The 17515-nt window shown below is 47.8% G+C and overlaps 1 protein-coding gene across 4 annotated transcripts in view; it reads left to right on the forward strand.

Moving 5' to 3' along the window:
• The first annotated feature begins 4620 nt into the window (after window positions 1-4620).
• EBF1 (EBF transcription factor 1) overlaps window positions 4621-17515 on the forward strand; it is a 386949-nt gene continuing 374054 nt past the window's right edge. For 2 of the 4 annotated variants that reach the window (XM_084884648.1, XM_084884651.1), the window contains exons 1-4: window positions 4622-5620; window positions 7747-7903; window positions 8490-8553; window positions 9106-9161. In XM_084884648.1, the coding sequence (XP_084740774.1) occupies window positions 5487-5620; window positions 7747-7903; window positions 8490-8553; window positions 9106-9161 (411 nt within the window). In that variant the 5' untranslated portion in view covers window positions 4622-5486. Of the gene's footprint in view, window positions 5621-7746; window positions 7904-8489; window positions 8554-9105; window positions 9162-17515 lie in introns of all 4 variants that reach the window. The other 2 variants (XM_084884650.1, XM_084884649.1) reach the window with 2 other exon arrangements.

A 17515-nucleotide genomic window follows, 5' to 3' on the forward strand; every position in this document is an offset into this window, starting at 1 on the left:
CCAACAGGCTGACTCATTTCAGTCACAGGGCGGCTGTTTCCTCACCTGTAAAGCAGGAGTGATCTCACCTGCCTTCGAGGTCTGTTGTGGGAATTCAGTGAGTTTATGCCCGTAAAGCCTTCGACAAAGGATAGGTATTATTATCTGGGGACCGCCCAGGGGAAACCCCAGCGAGCGGACAGGCTTTCTCTGGGAAAGGTCTGTTCCAACCCGCTGCCCAAGCCCTCATCCTGGGCAGAGTAAGAGCTCACGAGCCCTGGGCTGATCTACCCCCCGCCCCCCAACCTCCCCAATCCCCCCCACCCCCGGCCCCTGCCCATAGTGTTGTCGGCCTGCTCTCCACCTCTTAGCTCTTAGCTGTCTGGGGGTACCTCTGTCACCCCCTGGGCCCCGGTTTCCCTGTCTGTACTACGGGGGCTCCCAAGGGCTGGCAGCAAAGGGGACCCTGTCTGCAGCGCGGGGTCGGGGACTGGGATCAGGTTGAAGAAATGACCCCTTCCCTTTCTTTGCCACTTGCCAGAGCTGGCTGAGGGCGAGGAGGGGGAGCAGACGGATTTCCGGAGCAGCCTTGGCTGCGGCTCCTGTGTGCTCCCGGAGGGCAGCGATAGGAGTCCCTGAGGGGCGGGGGCAGGGGCAGGGGCAGGGGCAGGGGCAGGGGCAGGGCTCTGACCGCGGGCCACCGGGCCCTGCTGCTCCGCTGTCCCGCCACCGTCCCGGGCCGTTCAGGTCCTCGCTTTCCCAGGGGTTCGGGCTGCCTGGCACCCACTCCCATTGCTCTCTTCCCGCGGGCGGCGCCCGGCCTCTGCTCCCCTCCGGGCCACGGCTCCGGAGGGCCAGTCGACGCCTTTGGAGCCTGCGATGTGCGGGGGAGGCTTCGGCCTTCGCACTCCGCCCTCCCCGCACCTTTCCCTTTGCTTCTTCTCTGAACAGCAGGACGCGTCCCCGCCGCCCCCCGCCTCTTCCCCCTCCCCTCCCCCCGCCTCCGGGCATCTCCCGGGCTGGGGGCCCCTTTGGGAGGCGCGTCCTCGCTGGGGAAACGGGGATCCAGGGAACGTTCGGAGGGAGAGGTCTGCAGTCTGGTCTCCTGGGGGCGGACGAGCAGAGAGGATCCTCTGTCCCCCGGACGCCCGGGTGTCGGTTAATTCCAACCCGGTGCCCCAGCAGTTGTAGTTCGGCAGATATTTTCCTGCCTCTGCTCTTTGGGGGTGAGAGTTGGGGCCGGCGGGGAGGGTTCCGCCTCCACCCCCTCCCGGTACACCTCGGCGTGGACTGTTGCCCTTCAGGACAGGGAATCGCTTTTTCTACGCTTACGCGGGTTGGGATATCCCAAAGCCAGAAGGTTTCCAAGTTCGGAGTGAGGTGTGCTGGTGACTTCCTTCCCCGGCCTGGGCTTCCTTTAGGGCTGGGCAGCCTCATCTACTTTTTGGAGCAACCGAGGAGGGGTTTTGAGGATGCTCACTTCCACCAGGAAAGAAACTCCGAGAAGCTCTGCTGGAGACTTAAGTCCAGGGGGAAATACCATGCCTTTCCTTCCCATTGCTTCTTCCACATATAAACCCATTTTGCTGTATATTTATTTTTCTCATGCACAGGTTCCCCTCTCCCCCCACAACACACTTTCTCTCCCCGCCCCCCTCTCCCCCCCCCCCCAATTCTGCAGGTTTGGACAAGACCTGGGAATCTGCATGTCTATCCCACCCTCCCATAGGATCAGGCTGGTGAGTGGGATCGAGGCCAACTGTTACAAGCTACCCTAAAAAATATGCTACAAAACCTGGGCAAGGTTCCACATACAAGTATCTCTCCTTGCTGGAGATGTGACTATATTGGAAAAAGGAAGGAACCAGTGAATACTTCATGGTCCCGCCCTCCCCAGGCATGCTGTGCCTTCGGGAGGCGGTGCTAACCTTACATCAGAGAAGACCCAGAAGTGTTGAAGGGATTTTTCTAAGTTTAAAATTGCAGTTGCAAGTTCAATATTTATGAGAGGAAATTCACCAAAATCCAGGGCTCATCCTTCTCTACTCTTTTCTACCTTCTCTCTAGGTGGGAAGAAGGAATTCTTGTTTACACACTTATTACTGGGTGAGAACGGGCCCGGTTAGAAAAGCTGTGGCTACACTCTGCAAGATGAAAATAAAGTGTACTCAGCATCCCAGGTGAGGCACCTGCTGCCCCCACACAGCCAAAGGGCCCTAGTCTTATCAAAAGATTCCTGCCCCCTCATATTTTCCCTCCTCCTATGGCCTGGCAGATATGGAGATTGCCTCCTCTTATTTTTAATGCTTGACGATTACTGGCTCTGGGGCAGGAAGTGGGCTGCTAGAAGCTTCGATTTCTCTGGTCCAATTTCTCTTTGAACCAGGCAGCTTCAGGCCCCTCAACAAACACATCATTGCTGGAGTGCCTCTATAGTCTTCTTGACTCCCCCCCCCCCCCCAATATACGCCCCCCCATCCATCTGTTGTGTCTCATGATCCTGATCCTCAGAGAGGCTGGATCTCTCCTTTCTCTGGCACCTGTACCACCCCCCTTTGGCAGTAATCTTGTCCCCCATCGTGTACTCCCTATCACTGGGTATATCTCTCACCAAACTCAACTTGGAGTCCTGAATACTATTTACTGCAGAGTAAAATGGAGGCTCGGGTAATTACAAAGAGGGAGGCCTGGATTGTATGCCAGGGGTATCTGGGACTCAGTGATAGGGCCGTGGCCTCTGCTTTCTGGTCCCTCTCCCTTCAAGGATCCCCTCAGAGCAGGCAGGGGGAGAGGTTGGCTCTTGAGGACCCTTTGGGCCTTGAGATTAAGCTCAGAACTTTGGGAAATTTTCAGCAGGCCCAGTTTCAACTGCGTATTTAAATTCTAAAGAGATGGAGAAGGTCCAACTCCCTCCATCTTTCCTCCCCACAAACCCATAATCCTTCAATTCTCTGCACCAACATGTCCCTCTTGCGCACCCACTGTGTGCCAGGAACTCTGGTAGATGCTGTGGGAATCCTGATGGATCAGACAGAGCTCCTCAGGAGTGTCCTGGAAGAGATGGTGTGAATTATGGTGCCAGGGAGAAAGTGATGAGGGTGCTAGTGGTCCTGATGAGATGGTCTGAGGGCTGGGAGGCTTTGTGCAGGAGATAAAGCAGTGTTTTGAGGACAGTGGCCATGGACTGACAGGCCTGGAACACAGGCTTTCATCTAGTTTGGGAATCAGGAAGTGGCTCCCGCTTTCCTGCATTGCCAAGAGTACAAAGCATAACTCTCGCCTGTCTCCATTCCATTCTGCATGGGCATGTGTACTTTTCCATCACTGACCCCAGGAGCTTTCTGAATCAAAGGGCCAAGCAAGGCCAGCAGAAAGGGGACCTGGATTTCTGGCAAAGATTTTCCCCGAAGGAGTCCTTAGCAGATTTGGCTGCAGCCAGGGAGTTCCTTTGAGGGCAATGAAACAGAAGTTCATCATGTGCTTATTAGAGGTTACAACCTGCTAAAAAATGATGGGGCACATTACCCAGAAACATCTACCTATTTCCTTTGCCAGCCTCAAGCATGCATGCCAGAGGCCTGAGGCAGGAGATCTTTCCTTCTTTCTTTCCTGCTTTCCTTCAATCTCTCTTGACATATGCCACGGGCAGAATTTGGGGAGGGTTTGTGCAAGCCCACCCCCAATTGAACAAAAAGGATGAGGACAAGAGAAACCCTGCACCAAATAAACAGACTACTCAGGGGCCTTGTTGTTGCTTTGGTAGTTACTCTAAAGGAAAACTGCTTTGGGGGCGGGGGTGAGGGGCTGGGATCAAAAATGAGTCAATTTAAAAACACATCCTGACACAGCTCCAGTGAGAGCATTCATTCCACCGTTTACGTATCCGCGGATCACTAGAGGGACGTGAGCATCTGAGGACAGGACCTCTACAGCCTGTGGCCTCCAGGCTAGCGGCCAAGTGAGAAGTGTTTGCAGAGGCCAGACTAGGGGCAGAGCCCGCCCCCCAGCCCCACCCCTCCCAGCGTGAAGGCAGTACGCTCCGCGAGCCACCGGCCCCGACCTCCATCCAGCACCCTTTTCCCACCCCACCACCCCCTCCTCAAAGCGAAGAGGTGGGCACCTGGGACGGGCGTCCTGTTTTTGTTTTTGTTTTCTGCCCGGGATCTCCCGTCTCCTTCACTTTGGTCCCCGACGTCCCAGAGCAGCGGAGCAGGACGCGGGCAGCGGCCCCGGGAGGGCGCAGCCTGTGCTCCTCCAAGCGCGCTCAGGGCGCGGCAAGGATGCTAAACCGCCACGGCCAGGATGCAGATCCCAGCTCAAATCCCCGAGAAAAAGAAGGTCCCCACCCGTTCCTTCCGTCCCCATCCTCTGGCCAGGCTCTGTCCTGCTCAGACCCGCTCCTTCCAGCTCAGACGCTCGAGCTCGGCGGTCCTTCGCCCGCCCGCCACTTTGCGAGGAACTTTGGCCGGCTCCCGGGAGCCGGCGCGAGAGGGATGTTAATGAGGGGGCGTGGTCCCGCACTGCGAGCCTGCGGGCTCCCGAGCCGCGATTGGCTGCGGCGAGGCGGAAGAATGACGTTATGCAAATGAAGGGGCGGGCCTGGGAGGCGCGGGCCCCGCCTCCTCCCTTTGGGGTTAGTGTGCCTGTGTTTAGCTCTGGGGAGAGTCAAACTGGATTCCATAGGGAAAGCCTGCAAATCACTTCTATTTTAGCGAGGAGAAAACAGAATCTCCATCCAGCAGGGTCCACCCCTCTCTCTTTCTCCCTCTCCTCTCCTTCTCTCTCTCTCTCCCTCCCCCCCTTCCTCTCTCCCTCTTTCTCCCCCCTTCCCCCCCATCCCAATCTCCCTCTCTGGTGTATCTGTCTACGGCAACCAGCGTCCTCCTCATCTATACGCACTGAAGGAAAGAAACATCTTTGGTTGGGAGAGAAGGAGGGAAAAAAAAAGAAAGAGGAAAAAAAACTTGCCTGGTTGTGGAAAATGACACTTGAAGTAGCAAAGCCGGCAGCGCGAGTTGAGTCTATTGTTTCTTAAATTGCCATCAGGGCTTTTTTTTTTTTTCTTCCTGCTTCTTCAAGTGAAGGGTACCTCTGCAAAAGGAAACTCCAGCCCCTCCTGCCCTCCACCGGCCTGTGATCATTACAAAAAAAAAAAAAAAAAAAAGCAAAAAAAAAAAAGCAAAAAAAAAAAAAAGCACCCAAACCAAAAATTAACCAACCAAACAACCCCCAACAGCCAAGCATACATCTCATTTTTTTGGTCTTTTCGTTGGATTTTCCCTTCTTTTTTTCTGCCTTTTTTTTTTCCGGGTTATCGCTCAGTTTTGAGCGACGGTTTACATTTTTTAAAAATTTGCTTTCTAGCCCGCCTTGATCTTCCAACGCGAGTTCACCGTCTTTAAAAAATCTCTGGCTGGCGTTTTTTTCTTTCCTTTTTTTTTTTTTTTTTTTTTTTTTTTTAATATTTTCAAGGGGGAGGAGATTTTCCACAAGAAAAGGTTGTTTTCATGTTTGGGATTCAGGAAAGCATCCAACGGAGTGGAAGCAGCATGAAGGAAGAGCCGCTGGGCAGCGGCATGAACGCGGTGCGGACGTGGATGCAGGGCGCCGGGGTGCTGGACGCCAACACGGCGGCGCAGAGGTGGGTACCGCTCGGGGACGCGGCCGGGGCGGCGAGCCGGGAGCGGGGAGCCGGGAGGCGGTGGCGGCGGCGGCCGCCCGGGGCCTGGCCGCAGCCGTGCGGCCGCCGCTCCGCTCGCCTCCGGGCTCCGCGCTCCGGGGCCGCGCTGCCTGAGTCGCCTGAGGCCGGAGGGCCGGGAGCTCCCGCGAGGAGCCCACGCTTTGCCGGCACTTTCCCCTGCCGGGTCTGCGGCTGTTTTCATTTTGTTTTAAGCCAGAAGAGGCGAGAGAGTCTCAGCAGCTTGATGTTGGATATCTGTGTTTTTATGTCTGCTTTCTTTTCTTTCTTCTTTCTTTCTTTTTCTTTCTTTCTTTCTTTCTTTCTTTCTTTCTTTCTTTCTTTCTTTCTCTTTCTTTCTTCCTTCCTTCCTTCCTTCCTCCCTTCCTTCTTTCCTTCCTTCCTTCTTTCCTTCCTTCCTTCCTTCCTTCCTTCCTTTCATTTCTTTCTCATTCCTTCCTTTCCTTCTGCCTTTTTGCCTTCCCTCATTTTAAAACTTTCCTTCTCTTTCTCTTCATTCCTTTCCTCCCTCCCTCTCTTCTTCCTCCCTCCTTCCTTCCCTTTTCCTTCCTTCTTTTCTCCCTTCCTTCCTTTCTCCCTCCTTTTTTACTTCCCTCCCTTTTTTTCCCCTTCTTCCCTCCCTTCCTCTCTTTCCTCTTCTTTCTTCACTCCTCCCCCTCATTCTTCATCCCTGACCCTCTTTTTTTCTCTTCTTTTCTGTGTTCATTTTGCCCCAGAATCTTCTCTTATTCCCCCTATCAGTGTTTCTCAGTCCACTCGGGAGAACAGCAACTCCCAACTTTAATTCTGACGTCTCCTGGAAGTCTTCCCCACCCTGTCTGTCTCCATGGCCCCTCTAGCCCCTGTCCCACTCTCGGCCTCTGGGATGCTGGGTTGTGTTGCCTTCGGGCACTGCCCTTGGAGGTTGACAGGGGGAACTTCCCTGGGCGCCCTCGGCACTCTTTCTGGGGACTCCTGGTCCCAAGTGAGAAATGGTCATTGCCCCCCACCCCTCCAGGCCACCGCCAGCTGGGCTTCAGGGAGTGGGAGACCTGGCGGCCCCAGGCCTTATCGGACCCAGCGAGGGCGGAAGGGGAAGAAGGAAGATGACTAATTACATCATCCTTATTTTCTCTGGGCTGCGGACAAGTGTCGTTAACACTGTTTCCATCCCCACTGTGTACAAAGATGGGGGTGGTAGGCAGTGAGAGTGAGTTGGATAACTGGGCTTGAAGTGAAAGTGTGTGTTTGTGACACGTGTGTGTTTGTGTGTGTGTGTGGGAGCGCGCTGGTGTGGGGCAGGTCAAGCTGTCAGTGGCCGCCGCCCCGCTCCCCGGGCGCCCCAGCCTCTAGCCCCAGGGTGGGCGCCCTCAGCCGTGAGCCCTGGTCCTTAGGGTTTCTGCAAAGAGTGTGAGGATTTCTGCGGAACGGGAAAGTTTGTCAGGACAGGTCTTTTTTTGATTTAAAAACAACAACAACACCAAACACAAAACACCCCAGCTCCCCTTTCCACCATGACAGCTCTGCGTTCCATCCTTAGACCCCTTTCCTCCGCGCTTTATGGGGCGGGCGGGGGCCTGTGGCTTCCCGCGGCCGGGCGCCCGCGCCTGCAGGGGAGCCCGAGGTTTCCCGGAGGATGGTTCCCGCAGCGAGCAGCTGAGCCTGCTCCCCATCCCTCCGCACCAGCCCACGGAGCAGAGACGGGAGAGACTCGAGGGGGCGGCGGGACCGATCCCCATGCCCCCTCCCGCTGAGCTGTCAGTGAGCTGCTCCGTTCCGCGGACACGGGTTCGCCTCCTCCACGGCCACGCTCCAGGCTCCCCACGCCGCGCGCCGGGCCGGAGCCCGTGCCTTCCCTGCTGCGCGAAACGCAAACCAAACTTTCGCGGCGCTCCCGCGAGTTGGGGAGGGGAGGGGGCGCCCCGTGCTCCGCGTGGAGGCCAGGACGCGCGAGAACACGCCGATCCCGCCGTCGGGTGGGAACGGGGCGGCTGCGTGGAGGGCGCCCCCCACGGGCGTTTTTGGGGGGCGACCAGGGGTCGCGGGTGGGTGTCCCGTGTAGCCGTCTAACTCTGCCTCTTTGGCCGCAGCGGGGTGGGTCTGGCCCGGGCTCACTTCGAGAAGCAGCCGCCCTCCAACCTGCGGAAGTCCAACTTCTTCCACTTCGTCCTGGCCCTCTACGACCGGCAGGGCCAGCCCGTGGAGATCGAGAGGACCGCCTTCGTGGGCTTCGTGGAGAAGGAGAAAGTAAGTGGGCGCCGCGCCCCGCGCCTCGCCCGGCGGGGGAGCAGGCCCAGGCGCCCGGGGGCGCGCTCCTCCCGCAGCCGCCCGTGCAAAGCGCTCCTGACACCGTGCACAGGGTCTTCCCGTCCTGGGCGAACCCCGGCTCCTGGTCCGGGAGGTTCTGCTCCAAAAAATAAAATAATAAAATAAAACAAAAGAGTGTGCGCGTAGCCCCCCAGAGTCGGAGAGAGGCGAGCCCGGCTTCACCCTCCGGGGCTCCCCGGGAGGAACGCGCCCTCCACCCCCGGCGCCACCCCGCGCGGCTCCTGCCTCCGCTGGCCCAGGCCCGAGCCCCAGGGGATGGGGATCGCCTGTGCGTGCCCCCACGGAATTTTCTGGTAGGGAAGAGGGAGCAGTCAGGGTCGGGTTGTGGAGGGGCGCCGGCAGAAGGGTCCCCCCCAGTTGGCCGCAATGTGTGCTGTTCCCGGCCTGTCCGGACTCCCCGCCGGTCAGGGGGCCCGGAGGGGAGAGTGGCCTCGAAGTCAGGCCACGAGCTCACGCCGACCTCTCTCCTGCGTCTCTTGTGTCTGTGCGTCCTGATGCGACCCAGGAAGCCAACAGCGAAAAGACCAACAACGGGATCCACTACCGGCTGCAGCTCCTCTACAGCAATGGTGAGGCTCCGCACCTGGGGCCGGGGCGCGGGTGGAGGGCGCGGGTGGAGGGCGCGGGGAGCTGCAGGGCTGCAGGGAGGAGAGCGCCGGTGGGACTCGTGCTCCTTCACCTGCGTTTCGCCCGAAGAGGCTGCACCTGAGAAGCCCTGAGCGGCCCGTGGACAGGCAGCCGGGGCCTGAGCTTACCTGGGGCCAGGTGTGGCTCCTCGGCCCTCGATGGGCCGCTTTCCCCTCCCTCCCCTCTCATAAGGCCGGTGCCTTCAGCTCAGCCCAGACGCCAGGCCCCAAGTCTCTGGTTGGCCCCCGGGGGCAGGAGGGCGCAGAGGGCTCCCTGGGAAGGCGGAGTGGCCAGGTGGGACCCGGCCCCGTTGCCTGCTGCGGGCTGGGGGGGCTGGCTAGCTAGGGCTAGGCCCGAGGCCCCTCTCTGCACCCTGGGGAACGGGGTCCTGGCCTCGGCGTCCCATGCTTTGTGTGCTTGTTTGTGTGTTTGTTGGTTTTCGCGCAGGCCCCCTCTCACTTAATTCTCCTTGTTCCCCTCCCTCGCTCCCCCAGGGATAAGGACGGAGCAGGATTTCTACGTGCGCCTCATTGATTCCATGACAAAACAAGTAAGTTTCTGCATTTCGCGCCGCAGGGGTACGACTGTAGGGCAGCAACATATAGGGGAGTCCAGAAGCTGGCTGCTCCCAAGCTGGAGGGCTGGGACTCGAACTCTCAGCGTCAGGGCCGGCCGCAGACACAGCTCTCAGCGCTGCCTTCCTAGTGCCTGTGCATTCTGGCACTTGTGCCCGCCGCCGCGTGGGGAAGGTGGCTCGAAGGCTCCTAAGGGCAACTCAGACCTTAGGACCGGGGGCTGCTGAGTAGGGAGAATATGGCTCAACTTTGCTTGACCCCGCCGGGTGCTCCAGGGGGCGCGCAAGGTGTCCCAGGGAATTGGTGAGGAGTGGGCCAGATGTGTAAAACCCACACCTCTTGGGCCTGGGGTAGAGGGAGCGGCTGGGGGCAAAGGCAGCTTCTCCAGGAGTGGTGAGGAGGGCTGAGAACACAGATGATCCATGTCACAGGTTTTTTAAAAGGAGGTGGTGGTGGTGTGCTGGAAGAGGGAGCGACAATTGTTAGAGGATATTTTGCAAAAATCCTCCTGCTTTTTGCCTCTAAGTTTGGCAAGAAGCCAGGCAGCATGAGTGAGCTTGTGGTCTTAAAGGTACATGGACGGCATTTTCTTAAGCTCCCCAACAGGCATGGAGTCAAGCAGTATACATTAAGGTTGAGTTATGGTTTAAAAGATACAATTATGAGCCCAGTCAGAAAAGAGGCCTGACGTTTTAATGAGGCTCAGGAGCTCCTCCTCCCCCCTATTCTTTTAAATTTTAAGAAAAAGTTTAGTTTCAGAATTAAGTAGTAGCTGGTTAGGTAGTTGGAGAACTTAGTCACAGAAAAAAAAAAAGAAGACAGGTTTATTGGGTGAGGGAAAGAAATCAGAACAAAGAGAAAAGTTATCCATTGTGTACCAACTACCAATTTAGTAGGAGGGCTAAAACTTACTTGCTTGATTGTGATTTAAAAAGATTTCCTTTGAAATAAGGGAGGTGATCTTCTTTCATTGATATTGGTTTGGAAGGTTTCAAATTAAGGTGTATATATACATATTTAAAATTTGTTTTTAGATAAGCATGGCTTAAATATGTTGTACAAAATGCACACCATTAAGCTGTTGTAAGTTTTAAACTCTATCGGCAAGAATACACTTAATAACAGCTAATTTTGATTATTACCTCATATTTCATTTTGAACCAAGTAGAAAAGGAGGGTATGAAATATATTTTTAAGATAACAAATATCTATTGAAACCTATTTCAAGTATTTGCAAAAAACTGGACTTTCTTAAAGATCTAGTCATTTCTTGGTTGATTGTTCAGAGTAAATCCGTATTTATACTTTTAGTCTTGGTCTTTTTTTTTTTTTAATGGTTTTTATTATTATATAGGAGAATTCCCTTTTAATTGGATATATTATATTTTGTTAATTTTCCCCTGCTAAGCAGAAACACAAAAGCCTAATTTCAATCACAGTTGTTTTTTTCATGATATTAAAATTAAAATGTCTTAAGTGATTTTTAAAAAATATTGTCTTTGATACCTTGATTATTCTTTCCTGCCATTCTCATCCCAGGAAAGAAAAGATGGGAGGGGGTGGGGAAAATATGAACTCTAATATGTATTCCATATGTATTCGTTAGAATTTACTTTTTGAAAGATAAAAAATCTCCACATATTAGTATATAAGGCCTGTCTGCTCGTGCAACATTGACAGCTTAAATATTAAATTATATACAGCACTATGAAAGCAACAGTTGAAGGGAGCACAAAATTAGGATATGTTTTAAGTGATTAACTTCTCTCAAAACTTTATATTAGACCCCTTACACAAAAAGTGCCACCAAAAATCAATTTTCCTATTATGAAATGAACTGACTTTACACACTTTCATATGATGGGAGAATACTCTTATATTTTTATAAAGCAATTTCATGATTTTTATAAAGCAATGCATTGAATATCATTTTACTAACAAGGTCACAGAGCTTAAGAAAAACTATAGCTTAAGGCATCCTTTGACCTCTTGGTTATCATAAATTCTACCAGTTGTGTGTGTGTGGACTAGAACAAGATACAGTTTATTTTTAATAATAGCAGGTATGAGAAAGTCATTTGCCATAATATGACATCTCACTGGAAGTTAAAATTACAAATGTATACAATTCTATATTTTGGTGAGGAGTGACCTGAGAAAAGGTTTAAATAATTCTCTGAATTTAGTCTAAAAATATCAAGAAAAAGAGATTTTTTTTTTTCCTTTGAGTCATACCTGTTTGCTTTCATAGTAATTTCCTAGTGCCTTCTATGTAGCTTTCACTTTGAAAGGCAATCCTTGCCCATTCTCCGGCTGCATGTTCGTTGATTATGTGCTGTAAGAGTTTGGGAAGTAGGTTAGCTTCTTGGGTACGCAATTAACACAATAGTCTTTAAAAAGCAAATCAGTTTGAAGAAGCATAACTTTCCTTAGCTGTGACATAATTATTATATTTTAGCCTTGATGAGTAAAACAGGGGGTCTCATTTAGCTTGAATTATTCTATGATAAGTAATTACCAAGTCTGATAAAAAAAATGCTTAAATTTTTTATTTTAGTTAAATATGTGGTAACCCATTCAATCAGAAGTAAAGCTAAAGCTGACTAAATAAATGGTTAACCCCTACTTCAACCCCCCCCTTAAATTCTTCTAGATAGACTCAAGATTTTGATACTTAGAATGCAGACTGGAATATTTGTCAGTGCTGTGATGAGTTCTAATAGCATCATACGTTTCAGAGAGCATATGTAGCCACAGTTCAAGTCTCCCCTTAGCTGCTGGCTTATTTTTTCAGACCTGAGATACAGCGTTGTGTGTGCGATATCATATCTTTGCCTCACAAGATGGGGTTAAAATTCAAAGGGAATCTTTGGCAAGCAGAATCCAAAACTAGCAGTGAACTCCACATTTTTATAGAATGTCCCTGATCTTGGGTGGAGTTAGAATCATGAAGATCAAACAGAAATGTACTTGACCAAGATATGTTGGTATGACACACAGTATTTCACACCTTTTCAAAGGGTCTCATGACACTCTTTTTGGGTAATGACTTACTTTTGAGACTCTCCCGGAAAGACGAAGCTTCATTAGGAGTGAATGTGTAAGGACCCGAGCCCCCTATCCCTCTGCCTCTCGTACAAAACACAGAGGATATAAGGATATTTTAAAAATTCACCCACCAACTAGAAAATAAGAGGCTTGCTTTTTGGGAAGGGTTGTTCAAAACCAAGTTTAGCTGGACTAAAAATAGGTTGTTTTTGTGTCATTGCTGTTTTTGGTATTCCATTAGTGAGCATTGCAAAAAACGCCTGTAGAATTCAGAACTTTATGGCTGTTGAATCCAGAAACAGGATCTAATGCAGAAGCTCAAGTGAACCCGGTGGGGCGGACTGAGGTTGAATCTGCTTCCTTTCAGGTTTTCCTGTAGTATTTGAAATTGGATTCTGTTCTGTGATGGCTTCACTGAGTTATTTATCTTTCAATAGTTTAAAAAAAAAAAAAAAGCCTTTAACTTATCTTTCCTCCTGATATCTTGCTTTAAAAAAAGTGACATTTTAATAATTAAAAAAAAGAGTACCAAAGTCCATAAAGTTATCAAAAACAAAAACAAAACTCTCCCTGCACCCAAACAAAAATTTTTTGTTTTTTTTTGGAAAGGGGAAAATAATGGCCACATAATCCTTGAATGTATGGTTGAAGGTAGGTGATGTGGTGAGGGAACTCCTAAAAGGTCCCAGCACAGTGGGTGGTGCAAGGAACAATAATCAGAAATGCTGTCATATTTCTTTTCCCAACTAATCTTTATATATCTGTTTTGATGTTCCTGGTACTTTAAGTTATTGATGCAAGTGCATTTTTCCTTATTGATTGTTTCATTATATCCTGCCACAGCTACGTAGATTTGATTAACAACCCTTTCAGTTCGTGGTTCTTCATTGGTAGATAAACACATTTTTAGTATATCAATAAGTTCCAAAGGAATTCACTAGGTCAGGAGAGAGGGTCTTTCATACATTTGGGGAAACAAACAAAAAGCACAGGGCAAGATTATAGTCAGGAGCCATATTTCAGCAGCTTTCTCTCTTCTTTGGTAAAACGTAAAAAAATGCAGGTGATTTAAATTTCTTTGCACATGGAGGAATGAAGAAGTTTGGAATTTTTATGCATGATCAGGACCTGTGTTTGGGAAAATGTAAACTCATCACAGTGGAAAATGTGTTGTTTGGAGTCTGGGGGTGAAAACAAAGCTGATGGTTTTGGAGAGATTGCCGGAGCCAGATGGCCTAGTACTTCCCCAGTCTGGCGGTCCAACTGCTCCCTCCTGGATAATATACAGCCATTTGTTCGGGGATATTTACGCTAGAGCTGTTTCCATGTGAATGTTTGAACAGCATTAAAAACGAACATATTAGTAGTGATGCATTTCTAGAACTTGTATGACTACACCGATAGACTGTTCTTTTGCCTTTACGTACATTGCTGAGGGGCAAGAAGGAGGGTTTGGATATTGGTGAATTGTTTATATAGTTGTTGAACAAGAATAATTTGGTCTTAGTTAGTAATTAGAATATGTAAGCATTTGGAATTAAATTAATGGAAATAAAGGGGCACCTACCCCGGAGCTTTGTTGTGAGAATTATATGAACTCATACATGTGAAATGCTTAGTATAGTGATGGGCACGCATTAAGTGCTTAATAAATTAGCTGCTGCTATTATTATTATTATTATTACTATTACTATTATTACTATTATTATCCCATTGGGTTGACAAAGGCAGTTGAATCCACTAATATAGATGTAAATGTAGTTATCATATGAGTGAAATATCTTTTTTTTTTTATAATATGGGGTTGTTAGAATGCTTCAGTTTTTATCTTGGCGTTTGTATAATGGAAGGGATTTTAGTTTTTTTTTTTTTTTTTTTGAGACATAAAAGATGTATTCTAAAGCCAACTGCTTTTGGTACACATTCTCTTTTTATTCAGGGCTGTGATGTAACTAAACAGCATACTGAATATGATATCATTCCTTTGCAACTTTCCTAATTCAGTCCTGAAAACGGCCTGTTTAGCTGCTGAGCTGAAATTACATCTTTGTAACTTGTTCACCAGTAGCCAAGCTGCTAATTGAAGCAAAATAATTTTTCATTTTATCATACTATTAATGTTGGAAGGCTGTTTGACACAATTGTTTATGAAATGTCAGATGTGTAGTGTTTTCTTTGGCTCAGGTTAATTTCTAACTAACCTTCTGGAAATTTCTAGGATTACATTAGCTAGCACTTTTTTTTTTTTTTTTTAAATGACAAGCAGTGGAACTTGGTGGTCAAATATAATGATTCATATCACAGTTTGCTGATATTGTAGGTGTTAGTATTATTTTTGATTAGTTTCAATTCTTGATCATTTGCTACCAAAGCCTTAATGACAGTCTGTTTAGAGGACACTTCAATTCTGCTTGAAGGAGATACTTTGTATATTCATGAACTCTTTTTTTAATGAACTGATTATTTTACATGACACATTAGGTTTGGCCTTTTATTTTGTACGGGGAAAAATACAGTAACATATATTCAAGTTTACTCTTTGGTTTAAATGGAAAATTAGGCATTTTTGTTAGTTATAGATAACTTATCTACCTTCCCCCCAAAAAACTAATGACGACAAATCTCCTATTATTTGGTTGTAAACCAAAACGACTAATACAAACATTTTGTTTCTAAAACCCTTTAGGATTTTGATGAACCAAAGTCAAAATATTCTCCTCACCCTCTTTCTTTTGTCAAGGAATACAAAGAGTTAAAACTATTAGAAAAATAAACAAAGAAGGCCATGCATAATTCTCTGTATTTCCTTTGGCATTCTATTGAAGTGTGATCCTGGAGTGTATGTTCACCATGTATTTTTTTGTTTTACTGTGTGGTCTTTATCCACAGTAAGTTTCAATTAACTTTTAAAACCCAGTGATATTTTAGAAAAGCAGGATGAATCACACTTCACAAGATGCCTTCTAAAAACAGTGGCAACCAAAGCAGATTTTCACTATTGATTGATTATTTCTTTGCAAAGATGCTGTAGGTTAATTTATAATTGAGCATTTGAAATTGATGGCATTTTATCCTTTCATGGTAAACCTTCTGCCTTGTTGCATAAGGATGTGAAAGTTTAACAATTCCTATTTTTTTCTTCAATTTTGTTAATTAGAAAACATTATTCTGGGAGAAAAAAACAAACCTCTCAATATGAAAGTTAATAAAGTATTAAAAATAATTGCATATTTTCTTTCTGCTTAACAGAGGAGGACATTAAAAAACGGGAGGCTAGTCTATCAGAAAAATAAATCTCCAGTTACAGAAAAAGAAATCTCCAGTTATGTCATTTTGACAACTTGTTTGTCAATTTCTCCAGGTTTTTAAAGTTGCAATGAAGTTAACTCTGTTTATTCTTCAACTTTTCTTCCTGAACAAGCATTCCTGCCATCTTAAGGCATTTACTTGCCATTGGTAGGATTAATATACACATTGTGTCCTACCTGATACTGTATTTTTTTGTTTCCTTGCTTAAAATTTCAACTTGCTTTACCATCCATCCACTTATTTAAAGAATATATTTTTCTATGTCTTTTCTTCCCTGCCTGCCCATCTCTGTGACAGACCTCCCATCCTTACTCCTGGTAAACACATTGATTTATTTAAACCACTGTTGTCTTTGTTGCTCTCACAGCAGACTACCTTCCTCACAGGGAGCAGACGCATGATTTACTATGGAGGATGAAAATAAGCCTTCTTCTTGGTGTTCTATTGTTTGGGCCCTAAACCAGCTGTCTATTAAAATGGTTTCACTTAAAATAGTCAATGCTGTTTATATGCTTCTGTGATCTCCCAGCTGATCCAGCCTCAATGAGCTTTACTCACACCCCACAGAGACACACATTTAAATGAGGAAGAAAAGCAGGAACTTCTTCCGAAATTGGTGTTAAAGGATCCCTTTCCTTTTAGGCTTGAAGTCTGGGTTTGCTAAACTGTGAACCAGTCTTGGCGTGTGTACTGTGACTGTAGATGGTAGAGTTAACGTGTGGCTGCCAGTTGTGTGTACAGGCTGGAGGGAGAACTTGGTGGCATTTTTAAAAGTCTGTCTTATTTTTGACAATCTGCCTTAGGGATATTCGCCAACATGAATTTATCATGTTTCCTTATGTTGGATCTCATTAGACTGTTGATTTCCTGGCCCATACCTTTTATATAATAGTGTGTGTGTGTGTGTGTGTGTGTGTGTGTGTGTGTGTGTGTTTTGTTAGTAACAAAAAACCGCTTTGGTGAGGTTGGAGGTGAATCCGTCTTTGACTGAGTTCCACTCCCTAGCTGTTACACGGAGGTTCCAGTTTACTCTAGTCAAAGGATTTGAGCTCTCCTCACGGGACAGTGAAAAGGCTCCTTGTTTCACTTGCTTTTATTTCAGAAGTCACAGAAGCAGCAAAGCGCTTCTTTCTCTGCATTTAGGTGCTGAAAAATATTGTTCTGTTGAGGCCCCCAGGAAGGGGAACAGCAGAAACTTCATGCTTCGTTTCTCCCCAGAGTTCCTAACAACTTCTGAGCAAATCCAAACTCATGCTTTCATTTTTTCTATGCTTGATTTGGAGAAAGAGTCTCCCTTTGGATTCTGTTGCCAGAGACCAAGTGGCAGTTTGGCATTTGGTAGAGATGTATTACAGAGACCCTGGAACTTCAGCAAATGATGCTTCCTCACCAGAGATGAAAACATGGGGTTCCTGGGAGTCCATGGGTTATTGACTGTTTGGGGGTGACATGTGCATTTTTGCAGCATATCTTTAACTGAATATCATGATGGGCCCACTGATTTTAATGAAACTGGCAGCCGTAGTAAAAATAATACATGTCATCCAGAAATAATCAAAACAAGAAGGCCTGATGTAACGGATACTCCCTCCTCCCCAAAAGAACAAAAAAATAATTTTTTTTTTTTTTTTTGCAGTAGGGAAAACACCATCAATACCTATGAATTTATTTACCAAGTTACTAGTTTAGCACGACAAAAAACTGAAATTGACACAGAGGTTATCAGGGCTATTAAGAGAACATACAGAATGTAGTGATAATAGGATTTTATAGAAATGTGTGATTATGAATTTTTTAGCATCGTGTATGAGATCTAATCAGTTATTTACAGTGTTTCCCTGGTTCTCCAGCTGTGATTGCAGAAAATAAAGCAGGCAGATATAATTTTTTGGTTCACAAAACATTTTCAGTTCACATAATGCATTTTTTTTTTTTTTTTTTTGAGTAAAGCAACTTCTTGGGTATTTGAAAA

Source organism: Pipistrellus hanaki, assembly GCF_964339955.1.
Source record: "Pipistrellus hanaki genome assembly, chromosome: 5".
NCBI classification, from domain to species: Eukaryota; Metazoa; Chordata; class Mammalia; order Chiroptera; family Vespertilionidae; genus Pipistrellus; species Pipistrellus hanaki.